The sequence below is a fragment of the Trachymyrmex septentrionalis genome, unplaced genomic scaffold (assembly GCF_001594115.1).
Source record: "Trachymyrmex septentrionalis isolate Tsep2-gDNA-1 unplaced genomic scaffold, Tsep1.0 scaffold20, whole genome shotgun sequence".
NCBI lineage: Eukaryota > Metazoa > Arthropoda > Insecta > Hymenoptera > Formicidae > Trachymyrmex > Trachymyrmex septentrionalis.
In genome coordinates, this window is record NW_017305180.1 from 1,321,142 (window position 1) to 1,339,997 (window position 18,856).

At 28.2% G+C, this 18,856-nt stretch overlaps 1 protein-coding gene across 3 annotated transcripts in view; it reads left to right on the forward strand.

The window, feature by feature from the left end:
• LOC108747614 overlaps window positions 1-17,126 on the forward strand; it is a 253,950-nt gene extending 236,824 nt beyond the window's left edge. For all 3 annotated transcript variants that reach the window (XM_018485196.1, XM_018485199.1, XM_018485197.1), the window contains exons 10-11: window positions 1,814-1,924; window positions 16,716-17,126. In XM_018485196.1, coding sequence (XP_018340698.1) covers window positions 1,814-1,914 — 101 coding nt within the window. In that variant the 3' untranslated portion in view covers window positions 1,915-1,924; window positions 16,716-17,126. The remainder of the gene's footprint in view (window positions 1-1,813; window positions 1,925-16,715) is intronic.
• Window positions 17,127-18,856: the final 1,730 nt, after the last annotated feature.

An 18,856-nucleotide genomic window follows, 5' to 3' on the forward strand; every position in this document is an offset into this window, starting at 1 on the left:
TCGGAATTATGTCGTATATACCGAAACATATTACGGTGAAAAAAGAAACATAATTATAAACATGATTAATGAAATAAATGAGTTTTACCACTATAATTAAATCTCTATTATTTATTGTCTACATAGATATAGAAAATTTTGATGATTTTTACATTTTCGTTCGTATAAGAAACTTGATCAACACATGAAACCTGACCAACGCATGAACGACGCGTTGCATAACAGTACTATTTGTTCGGATCATCACAATAATAATTACAGAAATAACTGCCGCAAATCCACTATGTAGAGTTAACTAGACACCTCCTCTTCCCTGTTACTCAGTATAACATCTACCAATATTGATTTGTATATTTACACAAAAAGAATTTACATTACTCATTCATAATTGAATTACTTAAATAACTTATACATACACTATCGTTCATGAATTCGGGAATGCTTGCGATTTTCTTGCATCTCAGCATCTCACGAAATGTTCAAGGTAAAAAAGTTATAAAAAAGTTTTTAAAGACTTTAAAAAAAGAGAAATAGAGCTGTAAGTTTATTTTTTAGTTTTTCAAAAAATTAGTATAATAATATTTTGCAATGGTATCAAATTTCTTATGTAAAAACTCATTTTTACAAAATATTTTTAACGTTAAAATTAAAGATCTAGTTTACAAAAAAAAAGAAAAGAGAAAACAAATTCTTTTTTAATTTTCTCAATTTGCATTTTAAAAAAATTTTTTATTAACTTTTTTTAACTTAACTTTTCATGAAATACGACAAAATCGCATTTACGAACAACAGTATATTTTTTTTAGTCGAATGAAATTTTAAAAAACTATAAATCTTAAATAAATTATTTAATTAAAAATATAATTATATTACCAAAATAAATTACTAATTTTTTAAAAAGCCGAGACGAAATATGAAGAATATCAATATGGAAGTATTTTATGCGTAAACATTTTAATTTTATCTTGATTACAGATATACATAGATATCTATGTATTCGTATATGTAAATATTTGAACATAGGATATCGAAGCGTACAACGTTGTAAGAGCCATTAATAAGAGCCGCCTAATTTCTCGAAAGCCCGGAGGCCTCAGCCATTATCTGGGAAACGTAACTCGGTCGAAGAGCGATTAAACAGAGGCCACGAAAATACGTCAACCCACAGCGGCTTGCATCTGACGGAAAACCTATAGACGGAACACAACCATTAATGAAATGACAAATGTGTTCTTGTTGACGAGAGACGCGCGCGCACGCTCGTCGTATGGGCTTTCTACGGAAATCGAATATTTAACACCACGATTTTCGAGCCATTTGACTCGAGAAGCATTCAATGATTTTACTATAGCTAATGTCCATATTGTGGCGCCAACATGACGACTAACCACTAAAAGCTGAAACGGAAAACCAATTAAACTTGGAAGCACAAACTTTTCAGTAGTAAAAGCAAACGCTCTTTATTCTTCAAAATTAAAATCGCATCAAATTGCAAATGTCATATAATACAAAGATTATTTAATCTATGCAAGTAATATTGAAATCTTACTTAAAGTTTATGAAAAATTATTTTGTTATATACTTATAAATGTATTTTTTTTACATTAATTTCTCTATGTGCATAGGTATAAGTATAAAGATATTTGGTTGCTTGGTTAATAAGACAAGGCTTTATAGGAGTTTAAATTTAATTGGTTTTTCTTCTTAGCTTTTCAATTATTATGTCTGTCGCTGCGGATTACTTCTTCGTTTAACCTCGTTTGATAAATTGAACAATAAGATGAAAGATGTAATAACCCCGATGTAATTTCAGGTGAACTGCCAGCCGCTGTGCACGACGGAAACGGAGTTTCAAGAGCATTCCTTAATCTTTGGTTGGTTCACCTGACGATGAGCTATGTCTTCACCAGATGACAGTATTAAGGTAAGCACAAACTTTAATATTATAAAATACAGAAAGTTATCAAATTTTCGCAGCACTTTCTCTCTTTTTTGAAAAAAATAACAAACTGTATATTGTGTCAAAAAAATAACCAATTGTATTATGTCATCGGATAATAAAGTAATAGTTTTGTATAATATATGATCATACATATATGAAAGAAGTAATTTATGATATCTACAACGAATTCTTGAGCTTAACAGATTCTTTGATCACTTTCAAGACAATAATTTATTTTGATTTTGATAAAATTCAAATTTTATAGCCCATTAAACTTACATAAGATTCAGTTGCAATCTGTGTCTGTGCATAAGATTTGACTTACTCGTACATTAGTTTAAGTTTATTGATTAAATTTATGATGCATTTGTAATATAAGCATCTGACATATTTTTAAATATTGATTAATTATTTGTGAAAAAATTAGGTATTATTTTCCGCTTTTACATTTAAACATTAATCGTGGAAAGGTAAAATTTAAATATCAGTAAAAGAATGAAAAATGTGGAAAGTTAACTTTTCCATTTAAAATTATCAGTTATAATGAGAATGTGAACAATCTCATAAGCTTTAGATGCTAAAAAGGCTCTACAGATTGTTAAATAATCGTTCCCAATAATCCACTGCGGCGAAATTGGCATCGAAATTTGTTTGAAAGTAACGCATAGCACACAACGCTATGTTGAAAATCGCCGTGATTAGCTTTCACTATAAAATTACATTGCCGCATTTATTACAGTCGTTGTAAAGTTCCTTTGTAAATTGAACATTTTTATAATTATTAACGTTTTAATATCAAAAAACGCCTTAGATAATTATCAATAATAACGCTTTCTTCGAAAATCTTTGTTTAGACGTTTAGAAATTTCCTTTAATTTAATCGAATTTATCACCCTTGTCTCGTGGCTACTTTTTTCGCATGCTGGACATATTCTTTGCGTCCACGATACAAGTTGCTTTATTTTTCCTCATCCTCACACTCCTGATTTTTTTCGTGTTGCCGCCTAATCCGAGTTTCAGATGAGTTCTCAGGAAGCTCATCGACTTATAAGAGAAGCCCGTACCAAGCGAGTTTCTGGGTTAACGCGAAATATACATCCCTCTGCAAGAAGAAAAGAAAAGCAGAAGGATCACCGTGGCTTGCTAGCGATATCGAAACCCTTATACTATATTGAACTAACCGAACGTTATTTTGAATAACTTGAGAAACAGATTCTACTTCAAAAAGATTTAGTTGAAAGACAAAAGAGATCTTTTTTTTTGAAAATTTTGAAGTTTGTATAAAAAATTAAATATATATCTATTACTTCAAAACAATTTTTACAAAACTTCCACATTTTGTTTTGATCGCATACTTTTCCACGAAATGTTATAATAAAAATTTATTATAATAAAAGTTACAAAATTATGTAATGGTACGAATCGTATAAACAATACAAACATGGTATTTAACTATAATATTTTTCTGATTATATTGTATACTTAATTTTGTATATGAATTGAAATTATATATATAAACGAAAAAATAATTTAACAAAATTTAAATGAATTTACTTTCTTATGCTATAGATAGAGTGATGTCTATCTGTATCAAGCATGCTAATATACAATTGCATTTTATTTGCTATTTGATGAGTTTTTTAATTTTTCTAAAGTTTTTCGATTGATTACAAAATTGTCAATTAAGGATCAACGATATTAAATAACTTTCTCTATATCAATTTTGAACACGAATATGTCTGATCACTTATTAATGAAATTACGTGATGAGATTACCAGTAGTTAATAGAAATTTGAGTTAAGTAATCGAATATTTTATTAGTTTTTTCTTACATTTCATGTGTCTGATTACACAAATGCTAATTTAATTAAAACTGACTAACTAGAATATATCAAAATCCTAGAATATATTAAAATTGTTAAAATAATCGATGTAGCATTCTACTAATTTAAATAATCGTATTTCAACTTTTGATAAATTTTTAAGTAAAATGTTTTACAAAATCTCATCATAAAAAAATATGTTTTGCTTCATATAATTACAACAGTTGGAAACATGTAAGCTGTTTTATTTCGAAAGTTATGTAAATCCGATTAGGAAAGTTGTTTTGAAATACGTCATAACTTTGTATTTCTGTGTAACTGTGTAATTGCGAAATGTTTTAAAAGCAGACTTTAACCAAGATGTTAAAATAAACAGGTCAGATATAATGACCCACTTGAATAAAATTTGCACGCACGAATTTACATTTTAATGAGTAATTCTAATTTTTATCTATTTTGTCACATATAAGAACTCTAGATTATATTAATGTAAAATTTTTTGTCACATATAAGAACTCTAGATTATATTAATGTAAAATTTTATAATTTAAGCTAACATTTATTATTGATGATTCTGCTTTGTGTCAAACAATTTTCAAATTAAATTCCATGTTGAAGTATACACTCGTTATATTATTCGTAAGGTCTCGCATTATTTCTATTTTTATTTTATTTCAATATAATTATAAATAACAAATAAGTTTAATTTATTGCGAGAAATAATTAAATATATCAGTTCTCTAGTCTACTTCAATTTTAATATTATGAATTTAAATGAGATTGATATTTGTAATTTGTGTTGCAGTTTATTGAAATATTTATGATACAATAAAGCTCTGCTCTATTTTTTTACAAAATTAAATTTTAAAAAATTTAGTAAACATTTATCTTTTTTAAATATTATATATAAATATTTTTTGTTTGAATGAATTTATTACGTTGTTTATTTATTCCTTAATATTTCTTATTAAATAAATTTTATTAATTTTGATATTTTTTGTTAATTCATTTTAAATAATCAATATTCAAACATAAGCTAATCTATTTTATAATAATTTAAAACTTTCTAAATATTAAGAGTATATTATTAAAAGTAATTGTGTAAAATTAATAAAGGTATTTGTTTTCTTCTTAATTATTATATATTGATTACGTGTTTCTCTTCTGCATACAAAAAGTAGAGATATGGAAAGAAAGAAATTAAAACCGTATAAAACAGATTGATAGAATAAATTGATTTAACTTGCATAAACTTTATTTGTTAATTATAATTATTTTCTCCACATTAAATATAATTTAATTTAATTTAATAAAATTTAATTTAATGTAATGTACATAACTAGATCTGACTTTTTTATATCAAAATTGATAAATAAAGAAATATGAGAATAATTTTTTGCATAATATATCATGTTTTTTATCAATTATTTTAACAAATAATTTATTTAAAAGAGACAAATAAACCATTATATTTTGAATTGAAAACTTTGCTGATTAAAGGATTGATTAATCTATAAATATATTTGTATTATTATATATATTGCTGTATATATTATACATATAAACAAAGCATATGAATTCTTTTAAGAACTTTTCATTTAAATAAAGTAGTTCGGAAGTAGGTCTTGATTCTTATTAACCCTTTGAGGATCGGAGCTTAATAACGTAACTTAGAAGATTTTATTTTCTAAGAGTTTTTAGGATCGCTGAATTTGATTCTGGCTTCAGAACTCTAAAAATTTCAAAGAAATAATCTGATTATCGTGAAAGGTTGGTTTTAAAAGATTCTTTGGTACTGAGTTTGAATGTAGCCTGAAAATATCAAATTTCAAAAAGGTAATAATCTTTATGAAGGAAGATAGTGTCACAGTAATCAAAATTTGAAACTTAATAATTAAACTAATTCAAGTCAATAATCACTGTTTGCATAGCACTGATGAGATACAAATAAAACGAAACTGGAAACTTGATGTTATACTTCGCAATTAAAAATTCTCTAAAACACCGAATTTTGTAATAATTAAATCTTTTTTTTTTTAATTCTGCCCGCTATAAACCCATCATTTTTGTTTTTTACTTCAGATTTAAATAACGTGTTATTAAATTACCTCATAGGTCAAGTTTCATACAAGTGAGAAGTTTACAAAATAAAAAAGGGTGATCTCAAATGGGATTGCTAGTTCACGAAAAGTGACCAATGTGAAAAAAAGACCAATTAATTTTAAACAAATTGAAACTAAGATATATGTTTACTTTTGATTTCACATCTGAAGCTGTATGCCATAACCAACCAATTGCTGTAGGAAAACTTTATCGTATTTACAGTTCCTTTATTACGCAACATGCCGCGTAAAACCCTGCAAACTATTTGTTATAAACTATTATTGCTCATATTCACTACACGTGACATCGACATACCGCGCGCATTACCGGACCTCCAGCTGCTATAGTGGGTCGAATGGAGCTTGCGGCATATTGCATACCACGATAATTGCAAGTATTCGCGCGTTCGCCATCGAAGCGGCGCGAGCGGGATCGCGCGACCGCGTCATAAAGTAACGTTCGCGCCAGATCATCCATATCGCGGTTCCCGAATGCGTAACGTGAATTAACCGATATTCATAATTCAAGCTTTTATCGTCACCGCGTCGAATCCCCTATTGTGAAGATATAATTTCGCGATGAGCTGCGGGAGGAAACGGCGGTGAGGTAACAGGGGTTGGTTGACGCAAAAGGGAGGGGGAGAGAGTGGTTGAATGCTGCGGCATTGCCGTGTGACGGCTCCCGCGGAAACTATAGCTTATATGGTATAGTTTCCATCGCGGTATCTCACCTCTGCGCTTTCATTATCAGCCGCCATAGATCACGGCGTGAGCTCCCGTGACGTCACATCCGTCCATCCCTCATCGCAAAACATCGTTGTTGTACCCGGGGCAACACAGAACGAGAGAGGAGCATTTCTCCTCCCCTTTCAGCCTCCCCCTGCTCGCAACCTCAACCCCTCTCATCACGGGTTCCGACCGCTAGGTAACTCACGAAGCACTCTTGTCTCTGTCACTCTTGGTACGGTTTCGATCGCTCGAGCACCGACAAACCGCCGAATTAAATCCGGTGACATCCTTCACTATCACGAAGTGTGTCTGACGTCGTGTGTAATTCACCGTGTGTGCATATGATGAGAGACGTGATGCCGCACGTGGCTTTCCCGTCGCACCGAGTTACGCACGCGATCTGCAAACCGAGGTTAATACTATCGTCAAGATGGAGTCGTCATGGAATTGTTGTCACGTATGCACATTCTCCATATTCTCATCGGAGAACGCGCGACTAGAATTCGATTCCTCGGCAGGGAATTTTTCCAGAAGCTCTATAACATAAAGTTCTACAGTTTTATTCAATGTAATCGATACTATGCGATGTGATTGCTGTGATTTTATTTAAGCTAGATAATCAGCTAGATTTCTTTGAAATCAATACATCAAGATATAAGCAATTAATATTATGTGGTTTATATGTACAAAAACGGAAAAACTTATGGAATAATTCCTTTATTTCTTATAGGAATATATACTCCCTTAAATTATAATATGTAATAATGCTTAAAATAAATATCAAAATAATATTAAAAATAAAAAATTTTGAATTTTAATGTAATCATTTTAATGAATAACGGATGAGATAATAATTATTTTGTTAATGTAATATCAATAAATACGTGTATACATATTATATATAAGGTCCTATCACCGCATTTCCTCTTAAAGACGTATTCTTGAAGAAATTTCTAGACAAAAATTTTAATGCAAAAGTGTCGAAGCTGTAATAGTTTTTAAATTAATAATGGTTAAAGTTGTAATTATATTATAAATTATAATATTGCAATAAATTATAATTATATAATTGTAATTATAATTATGTAATAATTATCAAATAAATAATATTATTTATTAATTTTTTATAATTAAAAATATATTAGGCATATTTTGAACAGAAGTTACGTTATTACTTCATGTGAAATATCATCATTAAGCACTGAATTGAGGCATAAAATCGCAAGGCAGGTGTCCGCTATTATCCGATGACATGGGATCTGTGCATGACGTCTCGCAATTTGAAAATGACGTTATGCCATGCTATTCGTTGGGTATGTCATGCACACACGTAACATAAACATACATATGGCCTCATTCATTTAATTAAAAAAATATACGTATTGAATATTTTTATCGAACGAACGTGATACATTGGCAGTCTCATTTTTCAGATATATCTGCATTCCTGTATTTTTTGCAACCAGGAAATTGCTGTTTATTTATTTACACGATTCTTTATTAGCCCATGCTTATCATTTCCTGTTGAAATTTATTGAAAATTCCCTCTTCTATTACAAAAAATGTTATATTATTAGAAAATATAAATTCCGTATGCTAATTAAAATATTATGAAGTATAAAATTTGATAAATATATATGTATGTTATATTACGTTAATATATTTTGAGTTTTGTTTTATTTAAAAATCCAGTAAATGTGGATATAATAGAATTATCTCTGCTTACAACAATTTTTTATTTTAAAATGTATACATAAAATAAAATTAATTGAGCTCTCGAAATAACAAATAAATATAAATTAATTGACAGGCAATTGAGAGTGCAAAAAAGATGCAGTTATTAATTTTTTATTTATATATTTTGTTATTAGTATATTGTATTTATAAAATATTTAAAAAATTTGTGTGTGTGTGTGTGTAAATACATATTCAATATTTATTCAACATTAAATAAAAAGTAATAAATGATGAGTAAACGTGGTTGAAGTGCTTTATACATAATATTTCTTATATATAACTGACGAAGATCTTCATCGTTACTACTACGGCAAGAACAATATGCGAAAGAGGAGAGATCTCAAGGGTATATAAACAGCTTAAGAACTGTGATTCATCGGTTTAATCCAATTACGCAACGCCTTGCCTTATCTTAAGAGACGCAGGCTGGTTCTCAAGCAAATTTCACAAATTTTAATCGTCCGTCTCCGCCGAATCTCGTGGGTACTATTTTCCTGACAAATAAGAGATTTTTTAAGTCTTGTCGGTAATTACTTTAATGGAATCTGCACATATATCAAGAGAATTTGGAATTTTTTATTTCTTAATTTTTTTTATGATTATACTATTACTTAATTTGAAATATAGAACAAGTTGACACAAATTGACAAAGAATCTTTCGGAGTTCTTGTTTTTTTAGATCACATATTTTTAAATGACTTTTTAAATATAATATCTATTAGTTACTTTTATTGATTATTTAAACTACATCTAGACAGAAAACAATAGAAGAATGTATTACATTATGAAATTAATATCTTTATAATCAATTAATTAATTTTGTGTTAAAAAAGATAAGAGGCTATAGATCTGAGAAACCGCATTTGAAATACCGCATTTAAAAGCTGGACACTCTTTTTCTATACAAAGAAATTTCAAAATTATAAATCTTTAAATATATTTCAAATTCTAACATAAATGTACACATGACTACATTGAGTATGAAAGATTTAATAAAAAAAAGGAATGTTATTTATATTATTGTTATATAGTCTGTTCTTTATGTTTTTGCTATAAAAGCGCAGTATAAAACTGTCAATTAGTACGAAACAAGTGCCAATTACTTTCCAAAACTGTACAAAGCGGATTTAGCATTAAATCCTTCAATGTGTCTGTTCTGACTTGTGTTTAAGCTATCAGCTGGATAACTTTGTCGGTTAAAATGTCTGATTCTAGTGTATATATATATATATATCTCGCAAATAAATTATGAAAAAAATGTTTAGAGATAATTTCTGTCGAATCCATACAATTAGCGACGACGTAACTTTTATGCCCTTGTTAAACAACGCAGTTGGGATAAAAATCTCCAATTAAAAAAATTATACTAAACTTTTACATGAAGTAAATAAATAATTGTAAATTCGTGTGAGATACAGGGGTATTTGGAAACATTCGGTACAGAAAAATTATTTGGAAAAATCTGTTGCAAATTTAATAATCTATTTGCATTTACATGTCGTATAAGTAGTCATAACATATATAAAATATAATTATTTATAAGAAATGTGTAAAACGCGCAAGTAAGAAAGGTTATTAATTCAAATAGGCAAATTTGTTAAACAAAAATTAGGGTACTTTATAGAATGCATTGAACTAAAAGTCAGTTATATCGCTGTATTTGATAATTGAATATATATTTTCTGTTTCATGTAATAAATTATTTTCTTTTAATACTGATTCGATAATTCAGCGCTGAAAATTTTCTAATCAGTCGAAAGAGGATTTTAATGCGGATAACACAAATTAATTTACGTTTGATTGACGTTTTATTTCCTATTTTTTAGCATCAATTTATGCGATTAACGAATTCATCATACTATGAAGTATCAATAAAACACTTTAGTGATAAATTTGACTCGAATTGCATTTTGCTTTGCATGCTTGTAATCATCAACAAGCGAATTTATTGAACTTGCTGCTTCGCATTTCCATCCTGTTGACGTAATTTATAACGTTAGTTAGAGTTCAGTGTTAATCAACTGCCTTTGAGGCATCTGTTGACCTAAACGGTTCAAGTATTTATTTGATCAACCAAATGGAAATTCTCTTTGTACTTCGCCTTTTACTGCACTAGACTTACTGCATTCCTAAATACCCGAGTGTTTTTAATACTACAAAGTAGCCACAAAATTTTATTTAAAATGTCAAATTATATCCAATTAGAGTTATTTTTATTGATCGTCACTGTTAGTGCTTAATATATCATTAATTTAACTCAAATGGAATTAAATAATTTAACTTAAAAAATATATTAAATTTGACTGAAATTTGGTTTTTTTATTTATTAAGTGTCAACATTAATATGAACGTCGTTTATTTTTAAACTAATCACAGAAATGGATTGATTTACATTTTGACACACGAAGTGGAAGTTGAAAATAACAAAACATTATTTAACTGACAGGATTTATCGTTGCTCCTTTGATATCTATAAGAGGAACGCTAATGAAAAAGATTGAGATAATATGAATTGTTAAATGAATAAATTCTATGATCGTCAATGCAGCGTATTGTATTTTGTGCAACAAGATTTAAATTGTATTTGCGCGTGGCTATGCCATTATCGTATGATATATTTTCCACACTCGAATTCCATGATGATTCCGTAATATAGCAAATAGCTACTGGTTCGCCTGTAATTTTCAATGATTTATTGTTCTGAATCGTGTCCTTTCAGCGGCATTCACGCCTTTTGAATTTATAAAGACTGCTATTTATCTCCTGGCACATCGTTTGTCAATAATAATTGTCTAATTGTTGGTTACGGCTTATCGATTATTGAAGTGATTAACCGATTTACTGACGCAAGGGGCGAGAGAAAGAGCGGCTAGGAGGTTATTTGTCAGGAGGTTTCGGCTCCAAATTAACCGGCGCTCGCGGATAAACGAATTCATCCGTTTAACGAACAAACACGGTGGCTTTCCGTATACATTCAAACGCGCAAATTCTTTTTGCCACGCTTGGCCGCAGTCCAAATAACCCAAGCGCCACGAACGGAGAATCAATAAAACTGTAAAGTGTTCATTGAATTCATTAAGAACGTACGTACACATAAAAGAGAGCATGATTTAGGAAAAAAGAAATAGAGATGCTTTGTAGGTGACGAAAGTATAATAGATATAGAACAATATAGAATGAAAGAGATAAAATTAGACTTTAATTTATTTTTTATTGCATCTTATAATGAATAGAATATAGGAACAAGTTGCAAATTGTTCAATTATTTTTTAATAGTTCATAATTAAATTAAATATTGAAGAATATTTCAATTATTTCCATTATTATGTAATTTCAGATTTTGTATGATTACTTTTAAAAATAAAAAAAGAAGCTGATGAGATTATTATTTGTATTACTCTACACATACGCGAATATTTAGAAATGATATTGTCTCGCAATAAAATTGAATATCGGGTAGAAAAAAAGAGTTTTAATATTTATCTAATTTATCTTTTAGTTTAAAATTTTGAGTGCATGAGCCAGTAATATTAATTAAACCTTTATAAATATTTTTCTTTGAAAATTGAGAAAAAATGGTCTTGATTGCGATTGAAACGTAGAATTGTCAGTTATATTTGACGAAAGTTCGTTGACATATCGTTCTATTGTTTCCCTTGATGGAAAGAGGAATCTGAAACTCAAAAGAGAAGAAAAAAAGAAAAAAATGCACAGATTTTGAATACGCTTATCGCGCTTGCGCTGATAAATCCTTTGCGACATTCGTTTGAACTATCTATTAATCGGAAGTAAGATAAAAAATGTCGAACGCTTTGCAAATGCGTACCCGCTTAAAAAGCAAAAAACTCGACTCTTATGTATATATGTATGTACGTTGTTTGTGCATCGTAGATAAGAAAAAATAATTGTGAATTGTCACAAAGAATTATTTCTGATATTTGTTTAGGTATATCGAGCGAGTTTTAACTACTTATACATTAATTGCATCACTGATTCTTCATAATGTTATTAAAATAAAAAATTAATTGTGATATTATTAATATTATTATATTAATATACAATATATAGTGTAGCATATTTCGTAAACATTAAATTATTGTACTTATATTTGGAATATTTTATTAAGCATATAGTTTTCTATATTTTTAAAAATTTTTTTATATTATATCTCTATTATACATCAAAAATAATAGGATACAAAAAATAATGATTGATTTTATGAACAAGTTACAAAGCATGATATTATAATTACAAAAGCCATGTTAAATATTTACACATCTAATAGTTTAACATAAAATTATTATTACTTTTAAATGTACAATAATATAAAAAATCAACAATAAATAAAACATATAAGCCAAAGTAATCATTATATTTTTTATAAGTTTACAACATTATAACAACATTAATATATACATTTTGATCTTTAATTAGGTTATCTTAAATGTACATACATACATAAAACAAAAATTTTAAATAATATGTTTTATAAAAATAATGTTACGAAAACGTTTCTTACATCGAGAGAGAGAGAAGAGAATTCGAGTATTCTTTAAAATTTTAACAGTCGATATAATCTTTTATTATATGTATTTGCATCGTACTTTTACACGATATCAATAAAAACATCAATATTAAAAATATCAATATTAACGTATACACAATATGTACATTTCACGATGTAACCATCTGCAACCACTTTGTATATTTGTTTATCGTCTCGTTTAACCATGGAACGGTAGCAATTTTTGCAAATGTAGAATATGGAACGCGTCTGGTACTATATATACTACATATACTATGTATATGTACACGTAATATAATGTATATTTTGCTACGTACAAACATTGCAGATCTCTTCAAATCTCTCTGCTTCTACTGATACAGTTTTGAGAAATTTCAAACAACTTTTATATTGTAGAAATATAACGAAATAAATTAATTTCTTATTTATCGATCAATTGTTTCGCTATTTTAACGTAATTAGGACCAGTTATATATTTTTTTTGAATAATATAATTCAGGAAATTAAGTAAAAAACAATACTTAATTACATACTTTAAAAATCTAACTTCTTAAAAATTTTATTTGATATAATTTAACTCAATATAATCATATATTTGTAATGTTCTACATATATATAATTTTGTAATTACATTTGTAACAATTTGTTATTAAAAGATATATGATGGCTTGTAGGGCGACCTGTGTAACATTGTCACCAATAATCTCATTTCTATTTCCGCTCACACTCACGCTGTAGTAAAACGAAATAATATCGATATTCAACAGTACTGTGAGCCACAACGCATCGGCTTTCGCAAACCGCAGGATTTAAATATCTATTATACACTGCGGACTGCGAACTGTTCACCCTATCTGTCGCAGCAATCGGTATTTCCGTGTGGAACCACAACCTTTTTTCCCTCTCGTTCCAGTAACACAGCTAATCGAAATTTATTTTTGTCCCATCAGTATTATTTTCTCCGACGCAGAAAGGTGATGTGTGCGTTTGTTCGCGGAAATATTATTTTCAGCGCGGTGCGCAAAAATGATTTCCACCTGCGTGGATATTGTAGATATATGACCAACTTATTTTGCGAGCAATCTTCAGCGATGTGGAATAACGGTAGTGACGCATCGATGAACCACGAAGAATAGAACGCTGAAATTGCTTGTAGGGCTTATTAACCTATTCAATTTCGAATTACCTTTTATGTTAAAAAATGTCACTCTTTAATGTAGCTAATAATGTCATATTTAATAATATTTAAATGAACGCAAATATTCACTGAAATTTAAACATGAAATTCAAATTGAAAAATGAAGTTACATCAATTGGTTCGTTTTTTCATTCTGGCAAGCGTTTATAATTATTTGGTATTTGCATGAATCGGGAAATTGTACCAATAAAAAAACACATCAAAATAAAATTATTAATTAGGTATTCTATTTTTTATAGATTCGATAACTCGCGTAATTAGTTTTATATAGATATTTTATTTTTATATTATGTGTGTGTGTGTGAAATTTACTTAATTTATATATCAATCATTATATTACTCTCTTTCTTCAAAAGTGATAAAAAAAAAATTAAGTTTTCTAGAAAAGAAAAAAAATTATTTTTCAACTTGATAGAAAATTATTCACTAATCAAAAAAATATCAATAAAAAGAATATTTTTTAATATGATCAAATATCATTTTTGACATTTTTTTTTCACAATTCTTAAAAAATCACTCTTTTTTAATTGTTATTTTTTTTTTATAAAGTTTTTGTTTTTAATGATTAGTATAATGTTTACTCTATCATAGGTCTATTCGCGTTAGTTGCACTTTTTGCAGTAAGCATCTTCGCTTTTTTTCTCTTTAGTGTTCGAATATATATATTTTTTATTTTTAGTGCAAATATTTTTGAAGATTTCAAGCACGTGAACAAACCTCATGTTATTTAATTCATTTATAGTAATAATTAAAGATCATGTTTCTCAAGTATCACTTTCGAAATAAAGGAGCGATACATATGTTACATATATATGTTATCGCTTTATTGTGAAAAATAATTTACATAAAATAGATGCACAAAAGAACTAAACACACATAATATAACTAAAAAAATATTATATATAAATAAAATTGAATATGAGTATAGATTTTTTGATAAACAGATTTATTAATATCGTCATGCATCGTCTTAAAGCGATCCAATAATGCGATGGCTTGATATATGGATATTGATAACCCACTTGTTTACAGTAGTATACTACAGACATAATCAGCAGATAATTATAATATAGAATAGTAGAGATTGTATTTCTGCATGTATCTCTGAATTTACATTTATTAACTATGAATTGAAATTAATATACAATGACCATGATAGATTACTATACTATAAATCACAAATGTTGATAATGTTGATCAATATATTATGTATATATTGTACATACATATTGTACGTGAAGTATTAATAGCATGAACATAATTTTGTTCGAAGGCTATATGACTCATCCATTTTATTCAAATTTTGTAATTTATTTTTACTAATGATATTTGTAAGAACGATATATTATCTGATAATTTCTATTATTTTCGAAATAAATGTAATCATAAGACATTTCTCCAAAAAGAAATAATCATAAATATAAGGATTAATCAAAGTCATTAATTGGAACATCAATTTACTATCGACGTTGTACAAATTATTTTATCACGCATAAATGCAAGCGATGAATTGCGATCGGCGCAAAATCGTGCTCGACATATTCGGTAATCGTGCAAGGATTAACGCGATACGCGGCTTCCACACGGCATGTAAAATGAATAATTAATATATTCAAATGAAACGCGTACTTAAACTATACAGCGCTACTCATCCACTGCCACCCTCTCGCCATCCTAATATGTAATTCGCATCCACCATGTGAGCAAATATAGGTAACATTCTCACATCCACATTACCATCGATCGCATAAACAGCGGTTTTCGCGACCGAATCTCCGGCAAAGAGAACGGATAAGGGAAATAACCTTTTCTGTGAGTCAAATGCGCCGAGCCAGACTATGGTAATACGACCTTTTTTTTCTCACGAAGGTTCACCCGGAGTACACGGTTTGTACCCGGGGGGAAGCAAATGATTGCATCGCAAGATAGGCGAAGATGGAGTAAGCGATACACTGTGTGTAAAATGATGTTTCTTCTAAAAGCTACACCATGCAACTCATTTAAATATTACCATATCTGTTTTTATGCATAGATTTTTTATCAAGCTTTAAATTTAATTTTCTTACAAAGAAAATGTCACAATATTGATACTTCTTATGTCGTAAATTATTAAAATTGACTTTACAAAAATGAAATTTTAACAGTATAAATAGATAATAGATTTTATTGCGATATTATTTTTATTGAAACTTTTTCTTTTAAATCTTGTTTATAAGAATAGTGTCAAAAATTTACAAATAAAAAGAAGGCATGGGATTATATACTTACAAGTTACTTACTTGTTAGAATATTCCGTGTTTCTTTCGATTTATGTTATTCAAAAAACATTTACTCAAGAAACATTAGCTTTAAATTGATAAAAAAATCTATTCATAAAAGAAAATGGCGCCGTTTGTTGTCATATTTAATTATATTATAATAATTGTTGTTTATTTGCGAGTAGCATAATTAAGTTTTATTATTAACATTACTTTGATTTGATTCTTCTTGAAAAAAAAAATTTATATATTAAATATGTATGTATAATTATGAGGAAATAATCAATTAAGAATTAAGTGGACAATATAAATTATATTTTTTTTATTGATTTGAATAATTGTATTATTTCTGGCGTATCTTATTTAATAATAAAAACACAAATCTATCGTTTTGTTACAGATTACTCCAATAACTTCTGAATTCTCAATCCGGATGCATTCACAGATCAGGAAAATTGTTGACGAGCGTGGACAGATGCAACGATGCAACTCAGTGCAATGATTGTATATTCTTCATCGTATTATTCATTATCACTTCAATTGGTGATCAGCCGATGCACGTAAAAATGCATCGCGTGATTAGAACTTGTTTTTACAGTACCAACCAATAAATATACGATTTTTCGGGTTGCAATGTTAGTGGTGCAAAATGCATGTTTCATGCGAGTATGTAATTTCCAAGAGCTTGAAAATTGAAAACTCATAGTGATGATTCTGATGTGAGTTGAACAATGAATGAAAATTAAGACGGGCACTTTCAAGAATTTCGAAAGGATAGAAGAGTCTTTATTGAAACAAAAATCTACTAAAGTGGGCCACTAGTGTACAGATTATTAATTTACTTTCATCAAGATAAATCAAGAAAAACTGTGCGAAGATTTCGTCGTCCTTTGCTCATCGCTGTCTAATGGTGAGGAATATTATGTGTAAGCTAAGGCAGGTGCTGTGATGGTGAAGCCAATGACAGATTGCACAATATATGATCCTCCAGAACTTTATCTACGAAAGAGCTCTTCTTACGAAGCAAATTTTTATTTCCACAAAAGCTCCCAGTGAGTCATCCAGTGAGATGAATTTTTTTTCATGATATTCTAAACGCGGAATACGCTGTTACATTGTTAAAAATGTTGTAATAATAATAATAATTCATGGTTTATTGTAAGTTCAATTATTACAAAGTACAATGTTAAAGTACTGAACAAATTGTGTATGATACATAAATTTTCTTAAGTAATATGAATTTTTTTAAATATTCTCTCTCACTATTTAATATATTATTATATGTTACATATATTATTACATATATTATTATATGTTTCATATATTAAAATTCATTATTCTTTTTAATTTGAACTAATATGACTTACGTGAATTAATTTGAAGCACTATGTTATGTTTAGTTTAGATTATAAAATACTTTCTTCATTCGAGAAAATATTCATTTGAGGTTTTTACTGTATACATTACGTTAGTTTTTATTGTAAGCGTTATTTCAGAAAAGAAAAGGCTCGGCAAGTAGGACAGTGCTGAGTATCAGCAAATATCGCGACAGGAAACTCGGCACGTTTTGCAGAAAGAGACTTCTATGATGAAACGAACTTCACGTAGTGACAAAAAATAATTAAAATGACATAAAAAATAATTAACGGCAAACAAAACAATCCACTATTTTCTACTGATTAAATCATTTAATTCCAATTAAACCATTATATTATATACTTCGTTCTTTAATTTTCGAGAACTAAGCGAAGAAATTGAAACATTTCTGACGAACGTGGAAATTTACACAGAACGTTAAAACAGTAAATACTGAAATTTTTGTATTAAATCTATTATTTATACATCATGTGTTTATAAAATTTTGTAGAAAATGGAATATATTTTTCTGATTATTGTTTCTGATTTGTAATATGAAATACTTAGTTGCTTTAAAAGATATGAACCTTAAGAAATTTCAATATTAATTAGTGAATTAATAAGGATATTTTAATTTATTACATTTTTATAAGAAGCTAAAAAATTCATATTCTTATTTTAAAAAAGATAAAAATTTTTAAAAAGGAAAAAAGAGTATATGAATTTTCAAACATTTTTATATCCCTGTAGATAATAATTTTACTTTTTTATGTCAATATCTAGTTTCCTATTTTTTTCTTTTTTTAAATTTTAAATTGTAAGATAAAATACTCTTCCTCTCTTAAAAAATTATATGACAAAAAATTAATTATCTAATTAACTAATATTTCTCTTATTCTTTGATTAACATAACATTAACTCCTATGATTACTTCTTGAGAAATAAAGAATTCTTTTGCAATTTAAATATCAGAAGCAGATACAGAAACATGATTATTGATTTACGCAGATTTACTTATCATGCGTCAATCAATAACTGAGAATGCTATGTATCCGAAGATTCTTTGTGCCATTCTTTTTATATCTTCTTTTTTTCTTCCGCTTCTTTTTCCTCCCTCTTTCTCTCTTTCTCTCTCTGTCTCTGTCTCTATTTTATTCCATCTTGCAATTTTATTTTACGAAATTC